General features: G+C 42.5%; 1 protein-coding gene across 1 annotated transcript; it reads right to left on the bottom strand.

Moving 5' to 3' along the window:
- Positions 1–8,311: 8,311 nt before the first annotated feature.
- foxa1 (forkhead box A1) lies at positions 8,312–11,660 on the bottom strand (the record flags this gene model as incomplete). Its single annotated transcript, XM_080413420.1, has 2 exons — positions 8,312–9,526; positions 11,589–11,660. The coding sequence occupies 2 exons, from the start codon at positions 11,658–11,660 to the stop codon at positions 8,312–8,314; spliced, it is 1,287 nt and encodes a 428-aa protein (XP_080269546.1).
- Between the last annotated feature and the right edge of the window lie 725 nt (positions 11,661–12,385).

The following is a 12,385-nucleotide window of genomic DNA, read 5'->3' as shown; positions in this document are numbered from 1 at the left end:
TTTTTTTTTTACACACACAATCATATAGGTGTGTGCGTGTGATTGTGTTGGGGGGGCTTCATTTAGCCTTACCTGGATAGCACTTGATGCTATGGATAGCTAGCCGGCTCACATTGATTTGAATTTTACATGAAATCGTGGGAAATGATTGACCAACAAATTTCTGAAAATATGATTTCAACATTTCAACGCCTAAAGCTGCACATGTAATTTTCCTCTTCTACCCTGAACCTGGCTTCCTGCACAAGTGCTGACATTTTTACCATTGAGCTAATAGAGCCTGCCTGCTTGCTCAGGGGATAAATTGAATCTTGACCATCAGGTCAAAATTCGTGTCAGATCCTGTGTCTAGGTGAGACATGACCTTTGACACGATCTAAATGTCTCAATAGAAGAGCAGGGACACAAAACACAACCACCCCAATAGTATAAGTTATATTGTATTAACATACTCTACCCTACAGAATGGAAATAATTACATTTTATTCATTAAAAAGAAAGTTACATAGTTCCGCTTTAACATTTTTTTTTAAAGATTTTCAGAAATGTTTCACAAATAGATGAATACTTTAAAAGATCATGCCAGCATCAATACGTCATAATTCCTAACATGAACAGAACAGGTTCCTGTTAGATTTTGTGCACATTTACATTTTCTACGAAGTCATTAAAATGTCAGAAAGATCTAACTGGCTGGCTAACTGAATACATTTTGACCAAAAACTTAATTGTTCTTAAGTCATGATTTGAACGTTTAAATTGTATTGGTAAATCAATCGTTTTTCCAGGAGCCAGAGTTTTCATATAAATCTGCAATAAAATGTGGAATAAAAAGCAATAATAACATGTTTTTTACATAAAATACTATAGTATGCAGTTATATTAAGTCTGTTCTATAGTCTCTGCACATTGATTTTCATAACGTACTGATTGAAAACCAATCCAACCATGGTAGGCTTTGTAAAAAGATATTTTTTTCGTAAATTAATGCCCTACTTGATCATACTACAGCGTCACACAAAAGTATAAAAAATAGCAGATCTACAAGCTCGAGCTTGTCGATCTGCTATTTTTGAATTTGAATTCTGAAAAGTAACAGTTTTGGACTTATGAGGTTTCTGCCCGACAGAGACGATATACGGTATACCGTGTATAGACAGCGTATGTGAAAGCAGTAATGTCAAGCTACACATGACACAACACCATGCTCCTTTGTGTGTGTGTGTGTGTGCGTGTGCGTGAGAAAGAACTTTTACTTAAATCAACTGAAACATTATTTTAATGGCTGCAGACTTTTAGTTCAGTCTGCTGAGCTAACTCCAAACTAGCAAGCTAATACTTGCCAGTGCCACAAGCTCTAGCGCTCTCTCTTTCGCTCTCTCTCTCTCTCTCTGTCTGTCTGTCTGTCTATTTGTCTGTCTGTCTGTGTCTCTCTCTGTCTGTCTGTGTCTCTCTCTCCATCTCTCTCTCTCTCTCTCTCTCTCTCTCTCTCTCTCTAACTGATGTTAACAGTGTTGAACATATTAATCTCCTATGTATGCATAATTTACAATTTAGGCATTTAGCAGACGCTTTTATCCAGAGCGACTTACAACGAGCCAGATCAGAGTCAACAGCATGAACCCCCTAGTCAACAAACCCCAGGATAAATGCTCTAATAAATAGAATGAGGAAAAACATAATTAAATTAGAATAGCAGGTAGACATAATCTGCTTGTTTAAGTTGTAGGCATAAGCATAACAAGCATGTATATTAATAGCATACCTAGCTATCTATCTAAACATACAGTAGGCTAATAGTTCATTTGTCCATTTCTATATTTGTATATTGAGAATCACCACATTCCGTGTATGAATGTGCTAAACAAGTAAAGCTAATCATATGATTATTGTTATTAACGGACGTTGGCTCTCCTTCCCGTCTGGCCCCATGAGTGCCGCGGAGGGCCCTCTGTAAGGCCCCTAGAGAGGGCCGCGGAGGGCCCTGTAGACGGCCCCTAGAGAGGGCCGCGGAGGGCCCCAGGCTCTATCAGGACCACCCAACCTCATATTAGAGACACACAAAGACTTAATAAACTTCTTCCGTATAATTTTTGATGGGAAAAAGAAAGCAGCTGCTTCTTAAAGCTGATCCGAAATAGAAAATCTCTCTGTCTTTTTCTCTTCCTTTCTTTCTCTCCCTCAGTGCTGGCCCTTTGAAAAACGAATCCCCCCCCCCCCCCCCACTTCTCTTCTACCTCCCCTCAATCTCTCTCTCTCTACCTCTCCAGCCCAATTTATACTTTGTCACATGACGGTGTCGTGCGCCTAAATTAACCGATATACAAGCTCACAAAGCGTCACAGATGCGGCGCTTTGTGAGCTTGTATATCGGGCTAATTTAGGTGCGTGACACCGTCATACAACGGAGCATAAATTTGGCATCTCTCTCTCTCTCTCTCACTCTCTCTCTCTCTCTCTCTCTCTCCCTCTGATTCTGAAGGGGTTTTACTTTGCTCTTTTCGTTGGCTGAGCACAATCGGCGTGTTATTGGAGATAATTAATTCTATCCCCATCAAAAGGCATTAGGGCCCCGCCTCGGCACTGCCTCTTTATCAGCCACCGCAATGAAAGGGAGAGGGGAAGAAAGAGGAGAAGAAAGAGCACGGAGAAAGGAGGCGGAGAGAGGGTCCACTGATGGCCGCTTTTGATGTAGGAGGGTCCGACCCATTGTCGTCGAGATCTGTGTCCATAAGGAGCCCCAAAATGAGGGCCAGTCGCCGCCCTGCAGCGAACATATGTCACACATTACCCCGACACACACACACACACACACACACACACACACATGAACAAACACGCACACATGAGCGCACACACACACACACTCATTCATTGAAGAGCTGAGGCCTGTTGGAATAAACTGTTAAGATATTTAATAAACTGATATTTAACCCGTCATAAAGACGAGGATACACTGCACTAATTATGAGGCCCTATGTTGTTTTTGTTTGCTTGGGAGTCAATTATGTATCTAACCTGTGTAATGAATCTATTATTTTCAATGTCATAAAACTTTATCCACGAGGATAAAATATCAGCCGTCTCTAACCAGACATGGATTCCTGTTTTATTCATTATTATAATTTAATTGCTGCACCGACAGACTGAGTCAAAGATGTATTTCAAGAAAATACTGCCCTATTCTATGTCAATATTTATTAAATCCCTCAGTTTAATCACTTTAAACCCTATATAGTTCTATAGCTTGTGTAGGTCTGTAGGCCTATATCGGTCTATAACTTGAGATGGGCTATCTTTTCCGAATGTCCACCCCAAGGTGAAGTGGGGGTTCACATAGTTACAACTGTTGGATTGCTTTTTCCCATCGGCACCAAATCTCTTCGCCAAAGATATTCTTGGTTATTCTATCTATATATATATTCTAGGCTATTCTAGGTTAATGTTCCCCCCAGAATTGAGATGCTGGGGTTCAAGTGGTATGGATGTCGATATTTATGGATGAATAAACAGACGGTATAACATAAAGGTCATCAGCTCATAAACATTAGAAGAGCTTTCTGTTCACCAGACCTACAAATTTACATACAATGCATTGGTGAGTTATGGGAATGATAAAAAACATTACCTTTAGGCACAGCACAACCATCACACCACCACATCTATATGAATAATACAACATTAACATTACAAACAGGTTTCAGTTGAGATATTGATGTCAAGGTGTCTTGGTTAGTGATGTACTGCGAGTGTGTGTGTGTGTGTGTGTGTGTGTGTGTGTGTGTGTGTGTGTGTGTGTGTCTGTGTGTCTGTCTGTCTGTCTGTCTGTCTGTCTGTCTGTCTGTGAGAGAGACAGGCTTGAAACCCCAAAACCTCTTCTAGACGTTATCATATCAAGTGGTGCATAATCTGTAGAAATCATCATTACCGCAATATATGAATATAGTATATACTACTGTTATAGGTTACTCTATAATGTAATATGTCAGACAAAAATCAATATGGCAAGACTAGTCTATCTATATACCAGGTCAACAGTTTACATTTCAAGTAGACATATAGTAGTCTTCTACACTGAGTTATAGCCCCTCAAGCTAGACAACTCGTCCTCATCCGTTGTAGTTTATTTGGATTTTCAGCGCTTCTGATGTACAGACTCTTAGGCGGATGCAAAATTATGTGAGTCAACATTCTGTGTTGACAGACTAATACCAAGACTACAGTCTATATACCAGGTCTATAATCTACTTTACAGTCTATAGACACCCAACTCACTCCCAACACATCACATAAGGATGTTTGGTCAGGAGGACCCCTTAGCATCTGGGTCAACACCCCGGGTTCCCCTTTAGCATCATATTGGCTGTGTTGTCGTGTGACTGACGATGGAATGCAGACGTGATTTAGAATACGGATTATATAGACATTAAAAACATTGAACACAAGTTACAAACATTGACAACAAGACAGGCGTGCCGTCAGAAGTGCACTTGAGCCTGTGAGGTGCACCCGATGAGCCGTGCAATACCCACGTCTGCCAAACTCAGCACCGTTCAGTTTGCTTACCGATAATAATGGTCCTCAACATGCTGTGAAAGGGCATCCTCAGCATCGGAGGCAAAAGGTACTGTACATGACCGAGCATCACAATGATGAGCTGGGAGTTAGAATGCATTGATATGCTATATTATAGCCTTTATACAATATAAAGACTATAGGCCTTGACCTAGTGTAGCCTTTATACCGGGCCTTTAGTCTTCATGTCGGGCATAAAATGAATTAAACCTGTCATGTGACAACAAAGATGATTCTGATTCTGATAGCCTTCATACTGGGCATATAGCCTTTATATCGGGCCTATAGACTTTATAATGGGCCTATTGCCTTTACGTGGTTATGTGGTTTTTATACCGGGCCTATACAGCATTTACCGGGCCCATAGCCTTTATACTGGGCCTATAGCCTTTATACTAGACCTAATAGTCTACACATAGTCAAATATGGATTGTTAATTTAACTCTCAAAGTATTTTCTTCTCTTTTTTTTAATATATGTATTGTATAGCCTATACCATGCAGGGCTATAGACTATCAGGGCTGTAATCTATAGGCCTAAAGGCTGTAGTCTGGATGCATTATCAGATTCATTATCAACAGCCTTCTGCATTGTTTTGTCGCCAAATGCCGCAGATGTGTCTGAGTCCATCCTCAATAAAGACATCAGAGTGTCTGGTCAATTGAGCAGGTCACATGGCAATAAGGGAAGAAAGCTGATCTCCTCTCTGACAAAATGAGAATGTGAAATGAAGTGGAAATGGAACAAAGATGATTAGATTTGATCAGTACAAAGCAGTGGTCCTCAAACTTTTTCATGTCAAGGACCCCCAAAATGATATGTATTTCGCTACGGACCCCCTATCTCAAACATATTTTTGTGCCAGGGATTAAAAAAAAATAGCAGATCTACAAGAGTGCAGTGCTATGAGCTTGTAAATCTGCTATTTTTGAATAGCCCAAATAAAATATGGTTAAAGTGGTTCAAATGATTCTAACTAATTTTGCTGGGGACCCCCCTGGTACCCCCCCCCCCCAAGGACCCCTGGGGGTCCCCGGACCCCACGTGTACCATTACCACACAGTACCATTCAATGCATTGATAGCATCCGAATGGGCCGGTGAGATTGATACCGGCCTGTAGCCTATACTGTCTGCTCTGTGTGTCTCTGAGCAAATTCACACATCAAATAATTTATTGTTTTCACCTGTTATTGCTATCATGGTGTGTGTGTGTGTGTGTGTGTGTGTGTGTGTGTGTGTGTGTGTGTGTGTGTGTGTGTGTGTGTGTGTGTGTGTGTGTGTGTGTGTGTGTGTGTGTGTGTGTGTGTGTGTGTGTGTGTGTGTGTGTGTGCAGGGGGGGGGCATGTTTATAATAACCCTTGAAAACGCGTGTATTATTTATTATATGAGGCGTTCGGGATTATTAATGAGTTGTTACATTCTTTAATAAACTCTTATTTACACGTTTAGATTTTAAATGTGCCTGTATAGCTTGAACTTTGATTAATCATCATCGCCAACCTTAGAGGAATGCACGTCTCTGTATTGTTTTTAATTAAATTAAATTAAGATATAACCAAACAAGAAAATACTCTACTGAAAGAGGAACAGCATTATTTCATGAGGCGATATTTGTAAAACGTAGCCTATATTCATGGCCAGGCCATGGTTGATAATCAGTTAAAGCTAATATTAACAAATTCAGTTTTGTTAAGTTAATAGATATAAAAGTTGTATTTGAAATAAAAAAGTAGACCTTTTATTGATTAGCCTATTGAGTGTCTGAGAGTGTCCAAATGTAACCAAATGGACCCTCGTTCATTAACGCGCAGGACTTCACAGTAAATCATAATATAATAACATTGTACTAATAATATTTTATTAATATTAATATTGCATTAAAAAAATGTAGTGTAAATAGTAAACAGCTCTAGGCTAATATTAATTATGTTAATAGGCATGTCTTAATGAGAGCCCGCCGTGCCATCGATTCCACGTGAATTAAGGCCGAGTATAACTCTCTCTCTCTGCAGCCTGCAGCCGGTCCGTCAGGCTTATATTATACATGATAATTATACACATTTCACGCTTCTTGGGCCAAAATGCGTGTCCGCAAAATACCCACGATCAAAGTGAAATCTGTCGAGGTTCAGCCGCATTAAAACGTTAATGCGTGGAGGTTTTACACGCATTAGTGTTTTAAATCCTTCTACCTTTTATCCGCCTCTGTCTGTGGACATAACGAGGGCTTTGCGGTCGTGTTATTGTTGTTATTGTTATTATTATCATTATTAGCCTATTACTGTTAGATGTGGCCGTGGCCTGGCCCATTCATCACGCACACAAACACGGGTCAGAGGAAACGCACTCCATCGTGTAGGCCTATTAATTCCCACAGTCAGATATTGATGGAGATTTAGTCACAACTATATATAGCTGTTCAAAAACACATTTAATACAAAAGTATGAATTAAAAAAGCCTTATTTATGCCCTTTTTTCTTGGATAATGACATATGGCTATATGAGTTGTAAATTGAAAAAACTCTTTGTTATTAATGTCAGTATAGAAAAAAATAGTTATTTGAGGCCAATACCGAATAATTAAACAAGAAAATATGTTCAAATAATATTGCACACTTTAAAAAATATATATATATATATATTCTTACATCCCATTCACAAACACATGGGCGCTGCCGCCTCCATAATCGCGCGTAATGCATAATTTACGCCCCGTCGTACGACAGTGTCGCGCGCCCCTAAAATAGCAGTTATACATATATAGGCCTATATACATACATCATACATACATAATATTGTCTATTTACACATATATGTTTCGGCCTTGAAAGTGCCTATATAGTGTTTTAATTAAAGGACGTTTATAGGCTATATTAAAAAAAATACAACAGTGAATAAATCTCGTTTTCTTGTTTTATTTGGAAAAAATTAACAAGAATAAGTTAAAGAACATGCAAAGTTCATCAAAATCAACAAAGTGGAAAGACACACAAAAACAAAACAAAAAACATGGACATCATCATTATCTCCACATTAACAATCAACCCCAGGCAGCACTCATTCTCCGGCTTGTAGGCTATAAATGCCACCAGAAGACTTTAAATACAGCAGGAAGACAAAGTGTCATTTATTTATTTATGTATTTATGTATTTATTCCTATCATAGGGCTGTTCAGACAGACCGCTGGGTCAATGTTTGTCTGCTTCATAATAAACACCCAGCCACGGCACCATGATGTGAGAACACACTGGTTGCTCTGCTGTCCATCACCTGTCTGACCCCTCATACCTGTCTGACCCCTCATTTATCACCTGTCTGTCCCCTCATTCATCGCATGTCTGACCCCTCATTCATGCACATTAATGTAACTGATGGTGGACAGCATAATAACAGAGAGAGAGAGACACAGAGAGAGAGTGTGAGGGAGAGACATGAGAGAGAGAGAAAGAGCACTTTGACACGCTCGAAGAATCATTTTAAATTACGCTAGCAACGATTTTATACACCTTGAAATATTATACAGTCATCATAACACTTTTACAGTAATAATAACTCAAATATCATTCTCCGTTTACAGTAGGTCTATAACAGTCCAGACTGCACCGCGTGCAAAAATAAAATAAAATGTTAGTTTTTTTGTGTTTTTGTTTCTTTTTGTCCCGTGATTTCTTCCCCCAATACATCTTACATAATGATCTATATAAGAAAGAGGGGGTTTGGGTTGATTATTGACTAGGAGGTGTTGAGGACGGGTCGGCCATACACACCTTGGTAATAGGGGGCCTCCAGGGGGTCCATGAGGGGCCCCAGGCCGCCGGGAGGCCCGTAGCCCCCGCACTGCAGCTCGTAGGCCTTGAGGTCCAGTCTGTGCTGCTGATGCTGCTGCTGCTCAGAGGACGACATGAGGTTGTTGATGGAGAACGGGTGGTTGAACGAGTAGTGCGGGTCTCCCTTCAGGTGGTGCTGCTGGGGGTCGTGCGCCGCCGCCATGGAGGAGTGCGGCGGGGGTCCCAGAGACAGGACCCCCGCCGCCGCCGAGTGGAGCTGAGAGCCGGGGACTTTGAGGTCCGACGCCCGGTGCTCCAGCAGCAGGCGGCCGTGCAGAGGACTGGACGTCTGGCCGGAGGAGGCGTCCATGTGGGCCGGCCTGTTGGCGCTGCCCTCCCCGGCGATATGGAGGGGAGACGAGGTGGAGACCCCCGCCCCGCTCTGCTCCTTATTGCGACCCTCCGCCTTACTGTTGTTGTTATTATTACTACTACTGCTGCTAGGCGACAACTTCTTCTCGCACTTGAACCGTTTCTGTCGGCGGAGGTAACAGCCGTTCTCGAACATATTCCCAGAGTCCGGGTGCAGCGCCCAGTACGAGCCCTTCCCGGGCTTATCCGGCGAGCGGGACACCTTGACGAAACAGTCGTTGAAGGACAGCGAGTGGCGGATGGAGTTCTGCCACCGCTGCTGGTTCTGCCGGTAGTAAGGGAACAGGTCCATGATCCACTGGTAGATCTCGCTGAGGGTGAGCATCTTGCTGGGCGCCTGCTGGATGGCCATGGTGATCAGGGAGATGTAGGAGTAGGGCGGCTTGGCGTGCGGGTAGGAGCGCCGGAAAGACCCCTTGTCCCCCCCCGGCCCCCCGCGGTGGGTCCGGGTCACCGGGGTCAGGCCGCCCTGGCCGTACGAGGACATGGGGCTCATGGTGGGGCTCATGGCGCCGTAGGGGTTCAGGGCGCCCATGGACGCCTGCTGCGCCGACATGGAGCTCATGTTGGACGGGCTGAGGCCGGCGCCCAGGCCGGCCATGGGCCCCCCCGCGGTGGCGGGCACCCCGGGGCCCCCCATGCCGGCCGCGTTGGAGTACGAGGACATGTTGATGTTCATGTTGGCGGTGGTGGACATGTAGCCGTTCATGTTCATGTTCATGGCGCTGTTTGTCATCGGAGAATACACCTGGAGAGAGAGAGATAGATAGAGAGAGAGAGAGAGAGAGATGGGGGGGAGAGGGAGAGAGAGAACACAACCAGTGTTTGTCCAATTCGAAATGACTTCATTTTGACACAATTCACCTGAGAAGAGAAGGATATTAACAGATATTAAAGTCTGTAGGCCTGTATAGCTATAAGAAAAGAGCATGGTGGGTTTTATTATTTATGTGCGCCTTTTTATGTCATTATTGCTCAAATAAACGGTTCATAACCATTTCGTTTTTCTACTCACTACACATGTAATGTTTTATATTTGTTGATGATATTATATTTTGGTGTTATTTCTTATGCTATGTTGATTAATTGAATACATGGAATACATGGACCACAATGGAAACAAGTCCCACGCATGACTTTTTTTTAACTGTAAAACAATTAATAATAATAATTAGTTCCAGGTGTCACTTTAAATCCGAGAGGTATACGGGTCCATTTGCGTACATTTGTATTCTTGGAGTTAACAGATGGATAATTTGACACTGATGGTTTTATTTAAGCTATAGGTTAATTAATGAAAGTGAAAGTAATAAAGAAGTAGTATTAATGTATAAAGGCATCTATTATCATAGACGGAGGAGCCTGGGAACAAAGGAAAGAATGAGACGTATTATAGGCCTATTATTCACACGGACTCATCATCTCCAAATCACCTCTAATTATTCAATTAAAATTTAATACACTCCCCTTGCTGCTGTGCTGTCCCTTTATAATGTGCGAAAGTAGGCTAACTCAAACAGATAGGCCTACGTATGGGCTAAATAAACATAAGTCTAAATTAAGCTGTAGATAGCATATAATACATTTAATACATGATAATACGTCCACAGTAGAAACATCAACACGAGGTTTCAGCACAGCTTTCAGTAGCAGGTTTAGGAAATGCATTTGGTTAAATCAGGATAAATTATTCCAAATTGAGTCACTGTCCAGCTTTGTTCTCCTTTTTCTATGAAAGCAACTTTTTCAGCTCCAGACCCAAAAGAGCAATTTGGTGTCATTGCCACAAGAATACAATTAATCACCTCATAAGCCCTGCTCCTGCTGTTTAAAAAATAGTGAAAACATCACATCCTCAAGCTCACAACACATTGCATCGCTGTTTTTAATATAGTTTAGAAACAAATCTGGGGGGGGGGGTATTTATTTACTTTTACACATTTTTTAAAGGAAAAAAGTGTTTGAATACATTTGTAACCCAAGTTAATATTTACTCCCGAGTCCCAATCCATAAAAATCCCCAAATGGGCCGCGACCCTATGTTTGGGAAACACTGCTCCAAAGCAATAGAGAAAGAAAACTGAATTAAACTTGACTTTTATTTCGCATGGGAAACAAATCATTTGACAAACTCTATAGCAGGTCAAATATCCAACCGTCCTAAACGTTCCTCTGCGTGCATTATGCAGGAGCAGTTTTATATGTCAGGCTGTAAGCCACATATCATTTGGCTATAATTTGTATATTGGACGCAGTTCAAGTGAATTATCTCTGTGTGTCAAAGAAACCACATTTACATTTACGACATTCCTCTGTGAAGCAGGATCATTGTTGCTATTCTGGGATGGTAAATATATAAAGAACCCCCCTGTTGAGACTCTCTCACACACACACACACACACACACACACACACACACACACACACACACACACACACACACACACACACACACACACACACACACACACACACACACACACACACACACACACACACACACCACGAACATAGATGCACCTTGTGTGTTTTTGAAGTGGCCAATTGACACAGGAATTATTAATAATAGAAGTATTTACAGTAGGCTACCTATAAGAAAAGACACAGGTGGATTTTCATTATCTGGCGCGTTTTGACGTCAGATTGGATCAAATAAAACGTTTCCAAAATAAAAACAACTGTCACCAAAGTCACCGAACCTGCGTCTCTTGGTTCCAGGTGTTGATCTATAACTCATAGAGTGTAACACACGGTTTTGATTGATCTATCTATCTATCTATCTATCTAATTAAACATAATAAAGGCACCGACCTCTTGTGCGTCATTGTAGTAGCTGCTCCAGTCTGGCGTCTCGTGTCCTTCCATCTTCACAGAACACAACATTGTGTGGAGCACCAGAAGCACTGTGTGGAACCATGCAGGCACACACACAGCACAACACAACCCCACCAAAAACACACACAACTGAACTTATACCCGGCAGGAAAACAAAAAGAAACAAAACAAAAAACAAGGAACCCAAACGGAGCTCTCAGTCTGCCCGCTCCTCTCTCTCTCCTCTCTGCGTTCCCCGCGAGAACAACTCCACTGGCTCCGTCGGTCCTGCACGGATCTGGATGTGAGTGAGACTGACTGACTGGGCTGGAGGAGGCTAGGAGAGGAGGCTAGGAGAGGAGGCTAGGAGAGGAGAGGAGAGGAGAGGAGAGGAGAGGAGAGGAGAGGAGAGGAGAGGAGAGGAGAGGAGAGGAGAGGAGAGGAGAGGAGAGGAGAGGAGGCTAGGAGAGGAGAGGAGAGGAGAGGAGAGGAGAGGAGAGGAGAGGAGGAGGTGAGGAGGAGCGCATGCATGCATGCAGCCAGGACTGGAGATATGTCGCGCTGACTGATGTCAGTGCTTGCTTCTGCTGCTCTCTGTGTGTGTGTGTGTGTGTGTGTGTGTGTGTGTGTGTGTGTGTGTGTGTGTGTGTGTGTGTGTGTGTGTGTGTGTGTGTGTGTGTGTGTGTGTGTGTGTGTGTGTGTGTGTGTGTGTGTGTGTGTGTGTGTGCGCGCGCGTGCGTGCGTGCGCATTGGCGATTTTATATGGGTACGGATTTGTCATGTGCATACAAGTG

This window comes from Gymnoscopelus braueri (genome assembly GCF_963280865.1).
Source record: "Gymnoscopelus braueri genome assembly, chromosome: 19".
Classification (NCBI taxonomy): domain Eukaryota; kingdom Metazoa; phylum Chordata; class Actinopteri; order Myctophiformes; family Myctophidae; genus Gymnoscopelus; species Gymnoscopelus braueri.
Note: the sequence above shows the minus strand (reverse complement) of the source record. Positions and strands in the feature narration are given on the sequence as shown.